This window comes from Aplysia californica, unplaced genomic scaffold, assembly GCF_000002075.1.
Source record: "Aplysia californica isolate F4 #8 unplaced genomic scaffold, AplCal3.0 scaffold01038, whole genome shotgun sequence".
Lineage (NCBI taxonomy): Eukaryota > Metazoa > Mollusca > Gastropoda > Aplysiida > Aplysiidae > Aplysia > Aplysia californica.
This window is the reverse complement of record NW_004798308.1, coordinates 94,754-115,590: the sequence shown is the minus strand read 5'-3', so window position 1 is coordinate 115,590 and position 20,837 is coordinate 94,754. Positions and strand designations below refer to the sequence as shown.

Sequence of the window (20,837 nt, the reverse complement as noted above, 5' to 3'; positions counted from 1 at the left end):
TAGAATTAATAGCTACAAAAGTTAGATAAAACACACTAATACATTAGAATAATCAAAGATTAATAAATAGACCCAGTCATTGTTATTTATAATAATATTTTCTTACTGATCCATTCCTATGTCATTCTAATGCCCCGAAGTATTATGGCACCTACTCATTCACATTTTCGATATCAATGATTGTCTGATACACGAATAAAATCAAATCACTAACATGGCACCCGAAAAAGGGACACGCCCTCAGCCCCATCCTCAATTAACCCTATCCGTACGTCGTGTTTTTCTATCGTATCTATACGACGTGGGGAACTCTTTGCCACCACTTTCCAAAGAGGAAATTTACTCGTTAATCCGACCCTTACGCTTTGCATAGCAATCTGTCAAAATGATTTTTTGATAAATACTGACAATTTCAAAGAGATCTTAGCACTAGAAGTACATTTTTGGATTCTAAAATGTGAAGAATACAACACCGGGGTAAGAAATGACCCCAGGGCGTACGGATAACGTTAAAACCCCCCCCACCAAAAGTAACAGATACATGGTATTTTCAGAACGTCCCCGCCCTATAAACCAGAAGAAAAATGGTGCCAGAGAACCAGTTTGGGAAATTACAAGTGAATCAACACGTCTTCACGGCAGCAGTGAAGAGGTTAATGCTTCATCAAGGTCTACAATGTAGTGGCATCACTCCTGTTCGGGAAAATACTGCGGCTGTGACGTTGTTCTGTGTGAAGAAGTGCACTGAATGAGTCCGCTTGTAACAATATTATTTTAATACCGTGTTTCAGTTGTCAGGGGTGCACTTAGGAAAATAACCCAGTTAAGATACATGTAACAAACGAGCCTACTCTTGCAGTTGTTGGTTATTCATCCGGAACAGTGACAAACATCAAAAGGAGAGGAATCCAGATTCGGAAAAGAGAACAGAAAGAATTATGCTCTTCAACTTCAAGTGTGTGCTTTTCGTCACGATGTGTCTTGGAGTTGCGGACGCCTTGAATATTGGTGAGTGAGTTCATGCAAAGATCGTTTGGTTCATGTTCAAGAAACGCATTACACCGTAGTATCAACATTCTTGTTCTTATCTTACATGAATTTCAATGGGGTGTTTTTGGACTGCACACAACAGTTTTGGCCTACACCATACGACTGTAATTAAAGATTATATCATATCTAGGTTTTCTGTGTGGTGTGGGGTGAGGTGGGGTGTGGCCTCTTCTCTAGGTGCTGTACATCCACAATGGAAGGGCGGAGTTCTCCAGCATTCCATTCCAGGACCGCCATCTTACAAGTTTTATTGTGGGAGCTCAAATGCCCCGGCTTCAATAATCTCTGCCTCTTTCTTGCGAGGAAGCATGCAAGGCTGCAACCCTCGGTTAGATGGCAATTTTCTGGGAAGGGGGGGGGGGGGGGGGGGGGTGGTGGTGAGGATTTGGGAAGGGAGGAGTATAAATATAGCACCCCAGACTCCATAGGAATCTCCTTCTTCTTCAGGCGTCAGGTCTGGAGCAGACATAGACGATCACGATCAGTCTTTTTGATCTGCTCAGTTTCTCTCACTGTATTATTCGTTACAACGTTGTCCACGCCCTCTGTGTATGTTGCTCTTTGTCTTCCTCTGCTCTTCTCCCCTCCCCCCCCCATCTTTCCAGACGGCAGCAGTTTCTCTAATCCATTAGATCTGTATGTGTGGCCAAAGAACCTCAGTTATCTTTTTCTAATGGTTCTGACCATAGAACGCTTTTATTTTGCAACCTGCCATTTGGTGTTCTATATCTGGCATTTCTGGCCGTTTTGAGTTACGTGTACCGGTACTAAGACCATGAAGTCAGAAACCATAATTTTAATGTTCTACTTACTCCATCAAAATCGGAAGATTATTCGGAATCGTTATCAAGATATTCAAAGAACTGCATTCGGAAAAGCTCGACATGTCATGAAACTAACAATTTTTAACTTCATAATTTCTCAAAACTAGGTACTAAACAGATAGTCGAGCTTTGTAATTTTTGAGTAGCGAATTTTGTGTCTTTTATACTATATATGTACGTTCTTTAAAGAGTTAAATATGGAATGTTCTACCTTTGCCCACCCAGGCCACACTGTGTGCAATGAGGTACTCGCTTTGTCGGATCTTCACCCCGGTATGACCGAGTCAGAGTGTGTGAATCTTTGCGACGCCCTCTTCATCATGGCCCTGGACACAGAGGAACAGATAACAGACGACATCTGTCAACAACAGTGCGCACGGTGAGTGAACGCCGTCAACGGATTCGTTTTTTTTGGTTTTTTTGTTGGTAGAATGATAGTCGGTGTTTAACAAGCTTGTAATTATACACGTACAAATCAACACAATTTGGACCAGAGGTAGATCTGTCCCCGGGGTTTCATGCACCCCGCATCATTTAGCAAAATTTGATCATTTTTTGGGCATAATTTCTGATTATTTTTTTTTATCATTCTTTGTTAAAATTAACAGAATCGCATAATTTCACATTTCTGGGCTCAGTTTGCATAATTTCAGAATTTCTTTTGCATAAAACAGCGGGGACAGGTATAGATCTATGTATCAAACTCAGTCTTTCAGATGGTCAAACTCAGCTCAAAAGACATTAACATTTAAGGTTGTGGGCTGAATTGAATAACCACTCATTCAAAAGTGGACAACTTCACTTTACAAACCCCCCCCCAAAAAAAACCCCCAACAAAAAACAAAAACAACCCCACCAAACAAACCCCAACAAAATAAAACAAAACAATCAACCTCTGATTTGAATTGCGGAAGTTAAATAAAATAGTTACAAATTAAGCCACAACTACAGCCAGTTGTACACAATGTACTTTTTTTCTCGGCAACAAATTCGTTAATATTAATTATATTTGGAGTTCGGAACATAGCACAGGATTCTAGAATTCTGTGGAACACAGGTAAGGTTTTGTACATGTACTTGTATTGTGGAGATTCTCAGAATGGACTACATACATAATGTGACTCTTTCGCGGGCCGGAATAGAATTGCTCAACAGGTCAGAATGCTGCAGCCTATGTACAGGCCTGGAATTTGACTAGTGTGATTTAGATTGTTGAGGATGCAGGCGAAGCTTTCATTTTGCCTGTCTGGACTTATATTATAATACGGTCTGAATAGGAACTGCATCCCCACAGAAACGATGTTATAATATTAGTTTAGTTTAAGTAAGAGATCTTTTCCGGAAATACAGGCAAGAGGACATGACCACCATAATAACAGGGAGAAGATGGAGATGGATTGGGCATGTTCTGAGAAGAGAACAAGATTCTATAGTAAAGACTGCACTCCTCTGGACCCCCGATGGACATCGCAAGAGGGGCAGACCCAAGGTGACCTGGAGACGCACAGTAGAGTCTGAAATGAAGTCTTGGAACCATTCGTGGGGGACGTTGACCAAGATGGCCCAAAACAGACAGAGATGAAGATCCTTTGTTGATGTTGCTGCCCTAGACGCCAGATGGTGTAATATGTAGTAATTTCAAGTAGGCCTAAGTAAGTTGAGTAAGAGATTTATGGCAGTTGCAACTCAATAAGGTCATTAAGTGTCGAATATAGACGTATTAAAAGAGAGTAACAAACAACAACAACAGCAACAACAACAACAAAAAAGGAGAAGAGCCAGGTACAACACCCCCTCCCCCCCCAAAAAAAAAAAGAATAAAAAAAAAAACCCCAACCTGCGACGGATGTGCTTGGTACACGGCACAGAACGTACAAATATGTCGTTGTGAAGCGATAGGCACTCTCTGCTGTTCCCAGGTCAGGTGACTCTGGTTCGATCCCTGAGTTACTCGGAGAGAGAATTTTGATCGACTGCTGGGATACATGTGTATGTATTGTATCCCTCTCAGTCCCGGTTGGCCCTGCATGATAGAAGGCAGGGTCGAAAGCCTGTCTCCTAAATGATTTACATTGTGACGATGATCGGTCGTAAAAACACCTGAACACCCAAATTCACTTTTTAAAAAATAAATAAAAAGCCCCCCCCAAAAAAAACAAAAAACCCCCATGAGGTTGCAAAGAAGGCCGCACGTGACTACATGTATCAAAGAACAGTTAACTGTCACAGTAATACTAATAGCCTGTCCCCGGGGTTTTATGCACCCCGCATAATTTAGCAAAATTTGATCATTTTTTTGCACAATTTCTGGGATTATTTTCCTTTATCATTCTTTATTAAAATTAACAGAATCGCATAATTTCACATTTTTGGGCTCAGTTTGCATAATTTCAGAATTTTTGTGTGTGCATAAAACCGAGGGGACAGAATAGCTCTTTTCTGTCATCAGGTTTCGAACCCAGTAGGCCTACCTATTGATTGAATGTGAGGTGGCCGTGAGATTGAGAGCCCCCTTACATTTTCTTTGTAAAGATATGGATTGAGCAAAACTTAATTGAAATCCACTGTTAGGAGCTTATTCCTGCTGGGTAGTTGGCGGGTGCTCTGGTGTAGTTTGCTCCTTCTTTCCTATACTAACAAAATCTATCTTCTCTCTCTCTCCCCTCCTTCTTTTTTTTTGTGTTTGTTACTCTCCAGTAACACTTCTAATCTTCGGCACTTATATGACTTTATTGTGTTGCAAGTGCCGTAAAACTCTTACTAAAACTAAAAAACATGATACATTTACATGTACTTTGCTCTTATTTTAATTTTTTTCTCTTCAGGGCGGTCAGCGGTGGGATCAAGAACTGCCATGATTGATGACGACAAAGTCTGTTCCCAACAACTCAAGTGAAGGGAAGAAAGGAAAAATTCAGAATGAACATAACATTAAATTGTTTCATAGGAATTACAGGCTTTCGTTTTTGAGTTTGAGTTTCATTTAATTCTTACTTGAGGCAGAAGATATGAGTATTATGAGGTTATTTCAATTAAAAGAAAATATTACAAATAAAAGTGGGTGTTTTTTTACACCGCAATTGACAAAATTTAGATCATAAAGGAGACGGGCTTCTGACCCTGCTTGTAAAGGCCAACCTGTGCTGAGAGGGTTTCAAGTACAACATTCCTTCAAAAGACCTATACTCTATAAAAATTTCTCCTCATTTGGGAATCGAACTCGAGACTCCTGTGTGCAACAGAGAAGTGCCAAACACTATAGGTCCTACCACAGACGCTGGTGGTGTGAAGTTGAGCAAAGACACAAATTAAAGCCTATAAGAACAATTTTGTTGGCTCAAATGGTATCATGCTGGACTAGGGAATGGGGATGACCCAGGAGGCATTCTGAACTTGGGTTACTTTGGTGAGTGTTTATAACTTTAACACTTTGTGGTCATTTGGCGCAATAATGCACCGGTGAAAATTATCCATTCCTGTCACCTGGCGCAGTTCAGTGCCAGGCCCGAGAAGTCCGTTGCAGTCGCTCTCCTGGCTGGGTGACCAGATCGGGTATTTTGTACTGCTGGCTGTGTGACTGCAAAGAGTAAAAGTTTTACTAAAAGACTCTCCACCCATTTGCTCGGTCTTCAAATTCAGTAGAGTTGGTCAGACACAGACTAAAGCCTGTTGGCGATGAAGTGTCAAACTATCAATTCATTTCCTGTGAAGTTTATAAGGAAAAGAACACAACATTTCAACTGGCAAAAGCATCGTAGGTAATACTGGAAACCGTTTATTTGTACAAACATGAACACGTATATTATGGATTAGTCTCAGAAACCTTTTATTATAACTCTGTACAAAACAAATCTTAAAAGTAAGTCAGAGTTTCAAAAGATTTGTAACACAATGAAACAGGAAGAAAATCTACTCTCCAGACTATTGACCATGAAGGTCACTTCAGGCATCAACTACAGATTGCTTAAGCTTTTCCCTAGATGCATTACCTTAATTCATACGTGATAAAAAAAAACAACAACAAAAAAACAAAACAAAAAAAAAGATTGTCCAAACCGCCTATACGTACCGAATGAATTTAGAATCAGAGTCAGAAGAATTGCAATATATCCAGTGAAATTCTTTTAAAGTCTCCTTTGATGATTCTGAAGAAAACAACAAAACGACGCCTCTAGACATTAACTAACTGAAAGAGATTCAAATGAAAGAAGAGAGACTAATGGCAAACATTCTCTTCAATGAAAAATATTACACAATACGGACACATAAAATCTGTACAGAGATATCACAGATTATTTCAGTTATGATATTGGAACAATTGAACCACAGACCAGTAAAATAATCAAACAAATCTCGACATCACAAACCATAATACACGAGATAAACTGTTCTTCCATGAAGGGCAAAATAGTTCTAGGATCAGATAAACATTGCTTTCGACTTGTAAACATTTTAAAGAATGATCATACGTTTTTCACTTTTTGAACAAATTTTCCTTTATGGGCCTCTCCTTATGTTAGCAGTTTAAGAGACCACTTTTGTTTTTTGAAACTCCACCACTACGAGTAAAAGTATTCCCTTTTACATCTACATAGATTCAAGACATGGGGTTACGAGGTTAAAATCCAACCTTTTGATTTCTAAACAAATTCATTTTTGCTTCCATGTCTCTGCTGTGAATGTGCGAGCCTATATATCTTATGTTGTAAGAAACTTTCCGCCAAAAACTACTGTTCTTTCAAACCCCAAGCTCCGCTTCATCTACATCACCATATATGGCTGCAAAAAACTTCATTCAGTATGAGCAATAGCAGGTGTTCCAACCTGTATGATTTAAGGCACACACATTTATTTCTACACAGAAATTTGTGTAAGCTCCGCAGGCATAATCTCCGGCAGTCTCAAATTGGGCTTGCCACGAAGGTGAAGGTCATTGTTCGACTTGTTGGACGGCAGCAGGGTGGTGGACAGATGTTTCGGGGTGGCATATCTTGTGAAGCGCATCGAGTCCAGAGGCTGATCCTTGTAGGAGCCTGAGTAAGTGGACTCAAAGTCCGGGCGGTTCATCTCTTGCTGTCTGGCCAACTGCTGGGCTTCAACGTGTTCCTTCAGTCCAAAGTTGGTGGGGGGCCCTACAGACGGAAATAGAAACAACAGAAAGTCATTCAATGTAAAGGAATACGCGTTTATTACTTTCATCTGTGTGATAATCTGACAATGTTGAAAGGGGGGGCTTCCAAAATGCCAATATTGCAGTCAGTATCAAATGTCGGAAAAGTAAGGCTTGACTGATGATCAGGAGAAAATTTTGTCTTGTTCTGTGATGAGTTACGAAATCAAGAATACAGATCCAGTTGTAGTGGAAAAGGAACGTATTGCTCTGAAAGTAAAATCAATCCAGCATATATGATCAAAGCCACTGAATGAAACTAGGATGCAATCTCACTTGAGAATGTACAACTTACATAAATTACAAACACTGTTACGTAATTTTAAAACTAAATAGGTCTTGAGGAAAAAATCCTTTTAAAGTATGGCAGAGTGATCTTTCAATTTCAAATACAGTGACAAACTCAACCGTGAACTGACACATTTTTTTCTCACGAGGTCAAACTCAGTTCAACTAAACAGAGTTCCAACAGTTCTTAAAAAAACCTTGGTAGAATTAACACAATTACTATCTGAACAAAAAATCAGACGTATTTTTTAATGAACTGAGCATGAGCCTAGTTTATTTGACCACTATATTTCCTTCAAAACTATAAAATCTGTGCTATTTTTAATTTTACTCTCTTAGCTTGACAAAAAGTTTCCCTAGACCTTACAACTGTAAATGCTGAATTTCCATTGTTGGAATTTAAAAAAGCCATACATAAAGACTGGTTCAGCAGTTTTTGTTTGAAGGCTTTTTCTGAATATACCCAATTAAATGTATACGAAATATGAATGGAATCACTCTCAGCACTGAATGAGTTCAGGATTTACATCACCATAAAGCAGCATACCTCTGAGGGGATGATCAGTTCTTTCAGGGAGCCAGCCCAATTTTTGGCCATCCCAGGACCGCAGATGGGGCATGTCCCTCTCCTTCCATCTGCCGTTATAGTTTTCATCGTACAAAGTGATCATCATGTTGTCATAAGCACGGCCATGGTGGCGAAACAGCATGTCCGCGGGGATGCCCTCACTGCCGAGCTTTGCTTTGCGACGCAACAATACGTCTGGCTCAACCGAGCCATAGTTTTTGAAGTCGACTCGATTTGTAGAGTTATGCTGATATTTGCCTTTTGGAAACTGAAACAGAAAGAGAAATAGCTTGCTACAATGAAAGGCACACAACAAGCACGCAAGGCAAACAAGGTTTCTTATTACATTTTCAACAGCAACTTGATTCTGAAGTCCCTGTTATCTGTTTATCATTTTAGATGGAAGGTTTCCAAAGAGAGGATTGCAGGAGTTAAGATATGAAAGCATGAAAGATGAGATGAGATGAAATGCAGATACTCCGCATAAAAAGCAGGCGCTGTCTACGAGCCTATCTTTATTCTGAAAAATATTTTTTCTTAATTATTTTGCCCATCTAAGAACCTTTTCTAATAGTCGAACCTGATCTAACAGCCACCTGTCCAAGACAATCACCTGTACAAGCAGCCACTTCAAAGATATTCCACCTTGCGTTGACAATGGGTGGCCATATATGTCGACAAATCCGACTGTGGTATTAAGCCTAGAAATCTGTTTAAGAACAGGTTTAGCTATGGCTAATAAACTTTTCTAAGCTGCTTTATCATACTTAGTGTATGCTAAGAAGAGGTCCCCTTCAAGGTCCGATTTACACATGAACTTTTCTGTTACAAAGTTCAATGAAAGACACTTGGGGGTGTGAGGACGAGGAGGAAAGGAGAGGGCACCCTTTGCATCCTCCTTATATTTATTTAAAATAGCACCCCAGATTTTCTAGCACATCGGTTCCTCGATAGTTCATACAAGCAACCAAAACAGGCAAAGTAATGCTGTAACTGATAACGTGAGGCCATTTTTATCAGAAGGAGGGGTTGGGGTGAAGGGCGAGGGGAATGCGTAGACTAGCAGACGACAAAATGAAGTACACCACTATATGCACTTACACATACTTTTTGCTTAAGCATGTGAGCTCTGCCCAGTAGGTCAATTGCAAGATCGATGACATCCTATGTTGGTTCAATCAATTAATTCCTCTGAAGTATAGTCAAAGTGTCGGACAGTCTCACCCATTCAGTCATATTTTCCCCACTTACACATAATTGTGACCATCTGTTTCATATTTAGTTCCTTAATAAAAATTAATACTTTACTAAATCAGGGTGACAATAATTGGTCTCAAAATTCACTAAGAAGCTGAAGCCTGTTCTAGTTTTCAATTGCATTAAAAAAATTGCACATCCCTCAGACAGGCGTAACCTATATAAAGGCCTATTTGATATCATTTACTATTTTTAAACATCACCAACACTCTAGCTGTAATTAACCTCCCTCGTGAGTCAGTACATCATCAAAGAAACATTAAATTCTATCATAGAATGAACAAGGGAAACCAATAGATAAGAACTGAGTTGTGACTCTTGAAATCCACAGAAGAACCGTACGTCTTTCCAACGAGAATAAAAGCATTTTCATATATATATAATTATTATATGAGAAAACTAGGTGTAGATAATTATCTACTTGGACACCTCCAAAGTGAAAAGGAAAGAGTGAGGTGAAGGGGTACACTCCACTGATCATGACTGATGTCTTTTGTCATTAATTTAAGTCTTATTTAATATTCTCGTTATAAATAATAATTTTATCTCAATTTTTACACTAATCACACAACACATAACAGTGACATCCACATTTTTGGGAGTGACGGAGACGAAAGAATAGCCAAAATAGAATTGGGACTTGGTGGATGGCTAGAAGATACACAATTCAAAACGTAATTCATACATCAGGTCTGTAATATTATAATCTATGATCTAGAAATCTAGTATAGTATAGAGATAACTAGGCCTACTAAGATAACTAACCGCCAGTCGCTCCTCTGACCAGTTGCCAATCAAAACTCCAGGCGCATATCTCTGTTCTATCCTCCAGCTAGGAACTCCAAACTTAGAGAAATCCACCCTGTCTGTAATGTGCCTCTGCATTTTCAATCACGTTCCCTAAAAACTGGGTATCAAATACTCAAGAAATAAAATATATTGGTCCTGTTCCGCCGTGTTGAGATTTTCACGCACACCTTGTTTGTGTTCAGGTGGACGAATACAAAGTTGATAAAGATGTCGTTTGATAAGGAGCTGAACGTAGACAACAGTTTGTTTTTCCTTGACATGCAATCAAATTGCTGGTAATAAAAGTAGTATACTTTCGTGCTTCAGTTAATAAAATATATATCTTGAATTTTCTTGCGTCTGTTTACAAAGGATCTATATCCCTAACGCGTATGTGTTCGTCGGGTATGCGGTGGTTGCTATCAACGTTGCTGTGTGTACAGAGTAAAGGCCCCTGAGTTCTCATAGACGTAGAAGTTTTCTTTCGTTTAAATCAACAAAGGCGAAATGTTTATTGAATCTTAATAAACAAGATGGCAGCCTCCACAACCTTCAGATGTAGCTCTTTGAGCTCAGCATGTCGTTTGTTATTTCAAAAGCAAACAGCAGGTTATAGACAGCTTAGGTTTTTGTCCAGTTCCTCCCAAGGTGGGTATGAAACGTGATAGGCACTTTCTTGTTTTAATTAAGCCTAAGCTAGACAGATGAGAAAATCTTAAAGTAAAAATAAGGCAAGGCCAGTTGAGTAAGTAAGTAAGTAAGTGTGTAAGCTCAGGGCTCAGTCTTATATGTGTAAAATAGTGTTGGGCGGTACCGGCGAAACCCAGTGTCGACACTTTCTCGGTACTGGGTGCCGAGAACCGCCAGTACCGGCACCGGCACCAGTACAAGGAGTGACACCAGTAGGTGACGTCACAGACTTCGCGTCTTGCGTCTCACACCAAAAGATCAGCACCGCCCGCAAACCTCCCCACCCCCCTCTTTCCCGCACACGCACGTTAGAATTGGAGAGGCGAACTGTGACGCAAAATACCTTTGAAGTTTGCCGCCGTGCGGGATAAGACTCTGCATGCACAATTTTTAAAATTATTATTGTCGCTAAAAACTGATTTCATTTTCGGAATCAAGGTATCAATTTATACAAAGTGGCTCACGTGGATCCTGATTTGATGCAATGTTCAAATTCAAGCAAACTTCGTTTTTCATTGTCAATTTTGAATCTGAAGTCATGTATCAAGGTCACCAGCTGCGTTGTGTGCATCTGACGTCACAGCTGCTAGGCCAAGGCTTAGACTACACTGGAGATGCATACACACAGCACACTTCCCTTGGCTAGGTTAAAAAACCGTTGGTGTCGGCCTATACGTTCTTACTCTCTGAGCATCTAGGTGTCGGCTCCTTCCCAGAGCCCGTACTAACCGTTGGTGTCGGCTCCTTCCCAGAGCCGGTACTGGAGGCCTGGTGCCGGTACTTACACCTCCTTCGGTAGGACCGGGAGTTCTGGTACTGGGTACCGGTACCTGCCCATCCCTAGTGTAAAACGGATAAAAATGAACAAGTAAAGTATACAACACTTGAGTGTTAGACAGTAGATACAGTGAAAATAAAATAATACCAACTAATATAATTTTAATATTATTCACTTTTCAAGGGATTTTACTCTTTAATTTTAGTGATCAAAAGTCTCTACAATTTACAACTTAGATTGTTCATTGTACATTGTCATTGTGAGAATTTATGAGGAAAATGATAAAAAGCCCCATCCTTTTAATAAGAGGGGATTTTAGTCAAAATTTCAAATAGAGTAGCAGTAGACTACTGAGTGATTAGTTGATATCAGGGTCAGGTTTAAAGTGGAAGCCAGTGGCTAATGGCTCAATGATTATTTCACTTGCCCCTTCTCTCTTGTGTCCCCCTCCCCTCCTCCCCCCCATCTCTTTCTCTCTCTCTCTACAGTCAAATCTGCTTTATCGGACACCCATCTAAAACAGTCACCTGTACAAACAATCACTTCCCACTTATCCCCCTCTCTGTCTATCTCTGTCTGTCTGTCTGTCTGTTGGTGTCTCTCTCTGTATATCTCTATGTCTGTCTGTCTGTCTGTCTGTCTGTCTGTCTGTCTGTCTGTCTGTCTGTCTCTCTCTCTCTCTCTCTCTCTCTCTCTCTGTGTCTCTCCCTCTCTCTGTCTGTGTCTCTCTCTGTATATCTCTATTTGTCTATCTGTCTCTGTCTCTATCTTTATTGTAATGGACACTGTTGAAGACTTCCACCTGCCTAAGACAACCACTTTTCCCCTCGACAATGGCTGGCTGGCCGCCTCAGACAGTTTCCTCCAAATAAAATTTCTTCTCATGTTGAACACTTTTTCCTGTGTTGCTTTGAAACAGATAACAGCGCCAGCGATGCTGTGAGTGCTGCTCCTGAAAATGAAGAGAGGGACCCGTTTCCTGTGTTCGTCCAGCCGAGAGTGCAAGAACTACTGACCAGAATCACAGGCTTTGACCTCATGAAGGTCGCTGGGCCCCAGAAGAAACCGTTACAGCGACCGATATACAAATTGATGACTGATGAGCAACTCAATGCCGTAAGCCGCATCTTACTTTGGTGTATTTATTTATAAATTTATAAATGATAGTTTAAAAAAATGTTGTTTGATGTGCAGCTGGAGAATTATTCGCCCATCGAAAAGCAAAGAGAGACAAAGGGAATGAATGAGAAAATAATGATCTTTTTTTGATTCGTTTCGCATGTCATTTCCTTTCTTGTCTTGTGCAGAGTCAAATGTAACTATCATCATCATCATCCGGTGCCTTGCCGACTGGCGTGGGCGATCATGGACCTCCACTTCACTCTGTCTTACATTGCAGCAATGGTGTCTGTTGTTCTTGCTGCTCCTAGCCATGTTGTCATCTTGTCCAGTATCTTTTCCCTCTGTCTGCCTCTGCCTCTCTTTCCTTCAAACTTGCCTGTTGTTACAATATTCTCCAATTGTAACTATTTCATGTCTTATTTTGTCTTGTATGAAGTTCAACTTTCAAAATTATTCTTTATAATAGAGATTAAGCTGGGAGAATTTTGAGCCAGAAGATACGTAGGGTTTTCAATCAGTTCAGGAGAACGGCCTACAAGGATTTATCTTTCACTGTACACCCTGCTGTCTCTTCTACAATTGTTTCTGATTTAGTTATCATGAATTAAAGAATTTTGAAATTTTCATCTATGTTATGACGCGGTGGAATCAGGCACTCGTCAATTTTTGAGCATGTGGAATTATTGATATCATCTGAATACTTATTCATTTGCATTGCTTTCAATGAAAAAAATACCTATCTATCTCAAATAGAAGTCTCTATATTTGCGATTGAAGGGGGTGTGGTCACTAGGTTTCAGTGGTAAAATTACCGAGAAAATAGCCGCCAAAGTTTGGTAGCTTCATCAATAGCTTGAAAGTCCTTGAAAACTTGACAATTACATATCTTGTGCTTTTAATCAACGTTTTTCAGTAACATTCACATGGAAATGTGTTTTTCTATGAACATAAAAGGCGTTGAGCCAAAAAAAAAAATTCGATACAAATTGCTCAGCTGACTGAAAAATGCCTGTTTCTTCCGTTTCATTATTTTGATGAGCACCTGATTTCACCACATTGCCTCACATATCATGATATAAGGGGAGTACAGAGTTACAAAATTTGACTCTGCATAAGACAAAAGGGGAAATGACTTGAGAAAGGAATAAAACAAGATCATTGTCTTGTTCTTTTTGTCTCTTTGCTTTTTGGCTGGTGAAGAATATTCCCACTGTGCAATAATTGAAGAAGGACACATGACGTGTAATATATGTGTTAACATTTTGCTTTGGTTTACGTGTCGTGTAGTACCAGCACTTACTTTTCGAGCATTGCCTTGGCTGTTCAAGATGGAAAATAAATGTTGGGTGTAAAGAAACCCTTCAAAATTCCAACAAGCATAGCATTCTGAACTGTGGAATATGTGAATGATTCGAGGCCTCAGAGACCAGACTTTAAGGTTTGTTGTAGGCAAGGTTTTTACAACCATTTCCAGAATGGGGGTAAAAAGAGGATTATAATTTGTACCATTTTGTGGAAAAATAGACAAGTTAGATATTAGTTGATTTCACTGTACTTGTCTGCTCAAAGTTGACTGTCTCTCTCTCTTTCTCTCTTCCTGGTATCCAGGAACTTAGCTCAGCGAAAGAGAGGCTACAGCACAGATTACAGATGCCCCCGTACATGAAGCCACGTCGACCTCACTTGACCCCCCTGTCTGTTGATCCTGAGCTGGCTGGCTTTGACAAGAGCAATTATGTCTTTGTAGACATATCTTTTGGTGTCAAAGATAGGGTATGTTGATATCAGTATCAGTGATGAGAGTTTGTGATTGTGTCAAAATATCTGTTGTGCCTAATGTCTTCTAGTACATCTTCTTACTGAGGAGCACTGCATCAATGAGGATAAGACTGTTCATTCCCCCCCCCCCCCCCCCCCCCCAGCTGAAAAAGTTAATTTTGTTGTAGAATAAAGATTTTTTTAGCTTGTTTGCAAGATCTACTGATGAACACATAGCCTATTCATGGATGAAGGTTTAAACACAAGGCAGTTTACTTTATAACTACTAAACCTATTCGCTGCACTGGTGATATCGTCGCCTCAGAATTATTTTGTCCAAAGTGCACTCTGTAGCTAATTTTGTGGCGTCGGTAGTCTAGTAGTTAAGCTATCGGACTTGTAATTGTATTCGTGAGGTTGTGGGTTTGGGGGTTCGAGCTGCGGGCTCGACGTTGTGTCCTTGGAAAAGGCACTTTACTCGAATTTTCCCCACTTCACCCAGGTGAGAATGGGTACCCAGCTATAGACAGTGAAAGATCTTGTCAGTTTGTTAGTGTTTGAGCGCTTAACCAGCTGCTTGCACTGTATGCTTCCCGGGAAGCTGAGAATGTTTCTGAGTGTTCTATGGTCTGCTGGGGTAATATCGTGTAAAGCGCATAGAGCTTGCTTTCGAGTGGGGATATGCGCTATTCAAATGCTATTTATTTATTATTAGTAATTACACTTTTGACAATATAGTTCTGGGGTGACGATATATACATATGCTGTACATACTGTGAAGGTGCGCTCCGCGCTGTGTTGCGTTGCACGGGATGTATAATTTTAGTTATGAGAATATTTCAGGCTAATGAAAAGTTTTATGACTTTTGTGTATGAGTGACAACCTGAAAGAGTGACTATTTTCAAGTCACTTACAGTCAAATTTTATTATCTGACTTTCATGTTGATGTAGAGCAAAGTTTTAACAAGGGAGGCAAATAGAGGGGATGGGGGTGCATGTTCAGAGATTCAAGATGAGAATTTTAGTTTGTGTAACAATAATACCTTATCGTACATTTTTCACAAACTTCAGAAGCGATCAGTTGTGATACGAGAGGTGGACGGGACCTTGAGAGTGGCTCCCTGGGATGTGAAGGAGCGGATGAACCAGATATACAACCCTCGCGAAGGAAGGCACGTGGTGAAACCCAGCATGTTTGAAGAGGCAAACCTAGAGGTGAGCTTTAAAAATAGCTTCTCTTGTAAGTTTTCTGTAGCAGGTTCCTGTCGTTTAGAGAGTTTTATAGCACTTGAGACGACATACACTTTTATGAGCGTCTAGCTTTTTAGCGTTGATACTCATTTCACTTACAATGACTGCCTGAATAATACAGGCTATGGCTTCATGCTATCGTTTTCTTTTTAATTCCTGTTGATATGGTAAAAATAGACCTTTAGTATAATTCCATAAAAAGTTGTTTTTTCTTCTGAAAAGTGTATTGTTAGCCAGCTTTTAAATTGTAGTGAGCCCAAAATTTCGAAATTTAGGAAAATAAAATAAAATTGCGGTTTCTCAGTCTGTGATATCGGTTGCATGACCTCAAGAAATATTTGGTAGAAATTCATATTCTAAATGTTGAAAAAAAACAGATAAGAAAAAATATGTAATTTAGGTACTTTGGTTTAAAAAACGAAACAGTTTTTTCTCTTTAATGAAAATTTGTGCTAATTTTAGTTCAATGTGGTGAGAAAAATAAAGCTGACAATAATACAACATCATGTCACATTAGATGCATCTTTCAAATTACATGCAGGAATTATATCACAGATTTTTCCCAGAGAAGAGTACCATTTTGATGTGGTATGTCACATAAGATGCATCTCTCAAACCACATGCAGGAATAAATTATATCACAGATTTTACTGATGAAGTAGCATTTTGATGTGGTATGTGTTTGACTCTGTCTACAGCAAGCTCATAATAATACATGTCGCATTAGGTGCATCTCTCAAACCACATGCAGGAATAAATTATATCAGTGATTTTACTGATGAAGTAGCATTTTGATGTGGTATGTGTTTGACTCTGTCTACAGCAAGCTCATAATAATACATGTCGCATTAGGTGCATCTCTCAAACCACATGCAGGAATAAATTATATCAGTGATTTTACTGATGAAGTAGCATTTTGATGTGGTATGTGTTTGACTCTGTCTACAGCAAGCTCATAATAATACATGTCGCATTAGGTGCATCTTTCAAACCGCATGCAGGAAAAAATTATATCACAGATTTTACTGATGAAGTAGCATTTTGATGTGGTATGTGTTTGACTCTGTTTACAGCAAGCTCATAATAATACATGTCGCATTAGGTACATCTTTCAAACCACATGCAGGAATAAATTATATCACAGATTTTACTGATGAAGTAGCATTTTGATGTGGTATGTGTTTGACTCTGTCTACAGCAAGTTCATAATAATACATGTCACATCGGGTGCATCTCTCAAACCACATGCCAGGAATTGTATAACATGTTCTGATGAATTAGCATTTTGATGTGGAATGTGTTTGACTCTGTCTACAGCAAGCTCATAATAATATATGTCGCATTAGGTACATCTTTCAAACCACATGCAGGAATAAATTATATCACAGATTTTACTGATGAAGTAGCATTTTGATGTGGTGTGTCACATAAGATGCATCTCTTAAACCACATGCAGGAATTATATCACAGATGTTCTGATGACGTAGCATTTTGATGTGGTATGTGTTTGACTCTGTCTACAGCAAGCTCATAATAATACATGTCGCATTAGGTACATCTTTCAAACCACATGCAGGAATAAATTATATCACAGATTTTACTGATGAAGTAGCATTTTGATGTGGTATGTGTTTGACTCTGTCTACAGCAAGCTCATAATAATACATGTCACATCAGGTGCATCTTTCATACCACATGCTGGAATTATGTGACAAATGTTCTGATGAAGTAGCATTTTGATGTGGTGTGTCACATAAGATGCATCTCTTAAACCACATGCAGGAATTAATTATATCAGAGATGTTCTGATGATATAAACAATGTTCTGATGACATAAACAGATGTTTTGATGTGTGGTATGTGTTTGACTCTGTCTCCAGCGCATGATCTCGGAGAAGAGATACCAGTACGTCTTAGACAGAGCCTGTTGTCAGTTCGAGCCAGACGATCCAGACTTCATCAGGGTGAGTGAGGCGTTGTTTTGATCCAAAAAGTTTATGTGATGTGTGCTGACAACATGAGTTACTTCTTGCAATCCACAAACGGAGATATTGGCCAAAAATCGACACTGGGGTCAACTTTGTACATTTCCTATTGATGCCATATTCTTTAACTATAACATGCCTTTTATTATTTCATGCTTATAAATTTTAAAAACTTCACCTATAAGTGTATTGTATTTATTTCCATGAGGTTTTGAATCCGAGAAGTAACTCATTTTGTCTGCCTGTTTCACATATTATTATAAATGCTCTTTCGAGCCTCAGTGAAGGTAATCTGAAAAATGAGAGATTGCGTAGCTACCAACCAGTTTGTGAAAAACGTACTTAACTCATTTTTTAAGGTTCGAGTTGGAAGGTACGTTTTTGCGTCCGGGATTTACTTAGTCTCTGTTTTCTAGTATTGCTTCTCACGAACTTTCTGATGTTGAAGAAAAATTGTGAACCTTTCAAAGCAGGATTTGTGAATAATAATGAGAAGGAGGCCCGTAGGTCAATTTTAGAGACCTCTGCTAAACATTTCTGACGTTATTGTTGTCTAGACTTGTCTCTGTTATCATGATGCACGCTATCTAGGGTTGTTGCAAAAATTTCTCTCTGTCAAGTTGGCTGAAATGTCTGCGTGTTTTGACGATTGAAGTTGGGGTTTAGAGGGGAGGGACTGTGCGTTTGTACAAGGAAACTATTAAGCTAAAAGTCTGTTATATGAAGAAAGTGTGCATTTGAGAGGAGTGTGCCTGTGTATGGCGTGCATTGAGGAGGAGACTACAGCATTGTATAAGAAAAAATTCGGGACTTGAAAATTTGTTTGTTATGTTCGTGTTTGTAATGTACACGCTAGATATATATGTACAATGTAGTTTTTTTTTTTTTCAGACCACTCACCGTGTGTACAATGCTGTAGATCAGTGTGGAGACTACGAGCATTTGAGGTCGACGCGCCACTTTGGCCCGCTGGCCTTTTACCTGGCGTGGCACTCGTCGATTGACGGCCTGCTGGTGGACATGCTCGACAGAGACAAGTATGTGGCCAGGCGCTCCTAGGGTTTGAGTCAACCAACTAGTCATAGTAACTGAGAGGAAGATATTTTAATTATTTTATAATGAGCACAAAGAGATGGTCGTAATAAACAGAGGAATCTGAGTCAGAGTGATCAGATACTGTGGAACCAGAGATGCAGATTTTCCGGATAAGTAAAAAAAATTGCGAATTTTAGTAATTGTTCAGATAAAAGTAAAAATTTGATAACTAATATTCTTTTCCTGAAACTTCTGTGTTGTTGAAGGATTTTCCTCTTTTTTGCCCACATGGGTATTGTCTGTTCTGCAGGGCTGCCCACCATTATGAATTTGGCAGAATTGTTACGATTTTTATTAAATTTTACAAAAATGCGATCGTAATACACCTGATTCCAATATTTTTAAAAATCCACTGCCATCCGTCTTTGTGTAAACCTATACCATTTCACCATTTTACTGACACTAGTGACAACTGTTTCGTTTAATATAGTGATAGTTTCTTCTTGTTTTTCGGAACTATTCCCGATCCAAGTATTAAAGTAATGACTAAGCCTTTGTTTCTGCAATTTAGAAGTTGGAGGCAAGCTTTTGGGATTATATATAATGAGACATAGTGCATCAGGTTTAGGTGACTGTAGAAAAAACTCAGGGAAATGGTGGAAAAAACTCAGGGTTTAAAGAGTTAAGAATTTTAAAGTCAGATTACTAGGTTTTTAATTTGTTGATCACTAAAACATACGCTGGTAGGTCGGCAGTCCTGGGTCTGTGGCCTGTGATGGAGTCGTGAAGACTGTACCACTCGCTCTGTTGTGTGTGTGTGAAGAAGCTATGATGAACAGTTGCTGAGAAAGAGGAATACAACATACCAGCAGAAAGACAGACACTTGATAACAATCCCCCCCCACGTGCCTAACAAAGATTAAGAAGAGCCTAACCGTTGGGAACGACTCTGGTGGAGTCTGCATGAACTGAACACAGTTAACAGGGGGGTCCTCATTATGACGGCGCACTCTTTTAGTATGATGAATTTAGAAATGAAATATATGCGTCACTGAATTGATCATTAAATCAGCAATTGCCGAAACAGGTCTCTTTTATCGAGAGTTCTTTAATAAGATGAAGAACTGTTAAAATGGGTTCATTTGTTTTTATTTAATTAATATAGCTCGCAAAGCACATAGAGAGCCTTCTGTTGAGTGGGAATTTGTGCTCTATATGCAAATGTTATCTCCGTTATTATCTGTTGTTATAACTGTTTAATTTATTGCCCACCTCTCAGAGCGCAGGATGCCAGAGACTTGGTGGTCCTGTTTGCAGACGTGCACCCAGACAGCTCATGCGCAGCTGCCATCTCGGAACTACCTCAGCAAGACGATGATGTTGCAGTGATAAAGGTGAGTTGTTTGACCTCTGGTAGTGCTCACAGATTAGTACAGTAACTCAACTCTTTCATCTGATCATTGCTGGAATTCTAGGAAATTAAACAGCTGTTCCTGGCTAAACACAGGGATGCCGTTTCTCCTTTATTTTAGGTTTTTCCCCCTTTTTTTTTTGGGGGGGGGGGTTTGGGCATCGTCCGTTTGAAACTTTGTTTTATTGTTGAACTTTTCTGTCACACATCTGTTGTTCTTATCTCTCCTCCTTTTCATTGTATGTTACTCTCTTTCTTTTATCTTTTATTGCAAGGATTTGTCTTTTCTTGATCTGTGGATTGTTGGTGGGTGTGCTCTGGTGTGGTTTGCTCCTTCTTTCCTATAAAAAAATCTATCGTCTCTATCTCCCTTCGTTCTTTTTTGTGTTTGTTACTCTCTTGTAATGCCTCTAGTCTTCGGCACTTGTATGACCTTATTGTGTTGCAAGTGCCGTAAAACTCTTACTAAAACAATAACTAGATCTAACACTTAAACTTTTATTCTCTGCCTTTGGCATTTTTTCCTTTGACTCACTTCACAAAAAGTTTTCTTTTTTTTTACCGTTTGTACTACTACTTTCCGTCTGATCCTCTTTCTTTGATCTTTTATCGCAAGGATATGTCTTTTCTTGATCTACTCACACTTTCTTTCCATCCCCAGACATATTTGGCTACTGACTGCAAGAACAAGGACAAAGTGGAACTCTCGCTACGGGCCATGGTCGACTCACAGAGGTCAAAGGGGAAGACACAGAACTCTTCCCTGTGATGAATGAATGAATGGATGGATGAGGATGATGATGTGTTGGATACGAATGGTGTGATTTATGGAGAGGATAACATGCAAAGGAATTTGAAAT

The 20,837-nt window shown here is 39.4% G+C and overlaps 2 protein-coding genes and 1 long non-coding RNA gene across 5 annotated transcripts in view; 2 read left to right on the top strand and 1 right to left on the bottom strand.

Annotated features, from left to right (window-relative positions):
• Positions 1-2,104: 2,104 nt before the first annotated feature.
• On the top strand, positions 2,105-4,824 carry LOC106013596. Its single transcript, XR_001185385.1, has 2 exons — positions 2,105-2,253; positions 4,700-4,824. It is a non-coding gene; the product is annotated as an uncharacterized LOC106013596 (long non-coding RNA).
• Positions 4,825-5,629: 805 nt separating this feature from the next.
• On the bottom strand, positions 5,630-10,279 carry LOC101845283 (uncharacterized protein C1orf158). Its single transcript, XM_005111298.3, has 3 exons — positions 9,923-10,279; positions 7,880-8,168; positions 5,630-7,006 (listed from the first exon to the last, which is right to left on the bottom strand). The coding sequence occupies exons 1-3, from the start codon at positions 10,040-10,042 to the stop codon at positions 6,729-6,731; spliced, it is 687 nt and encodes a 228-aa protein (XP_005111355.1). The 5' UTR covers positions 10,043-10,279; the 3' UTR covers positions 5,630-6,728.
• A 175-nt stretch (positions 10,280-10,454) lies between these two features.
• Positions 10,455-20,837, top strand: part of LOC101845051 (28S ribosomal protein S22, mitochondrial) — a 15,939-nt gene continuing 5,556 nt past the window's right edge. The window contains exons 1-8 of one of the 3 annotated variants that reach the window (XR_004859310.1): positions 10,455-10,594; positions 12,334-12,530; positions 14,145-14,309; positions 15,367-15,510; positions 17,427-17,510; positions 18,423-18,568; positions 19,846-19,960; positions 20,639-20,818. Coding sequence is in view for 2 of the 3 variants with exons in the window: in XM_005111297.2 (XP_005111354.1) it covers positions 10,480-10,594; positions 12,334-12,530; positions 14,145-14,309; positions 15,367-15,510; positions 17,427-17,510; positions 18,423-18,568; positions 19,846-19,960; positions 20,639-20,746 (1,074 nt within the window). In the remaining variant the exon portion in view is untranslated. The remainder of the gene's footprint in view (positions 10,595-12,333; positions 12,531-14,144; positions 14,310-15,366; positions 15,511-17,426; positions 17,511-18,422; positions 18,569-19,845; positions 19,961-20,638; positions 20,819-20,837) is intronic. The other 2 variants (XM_005111297.2, XM_035973161.1) reach the window with 2 other exon arrangements.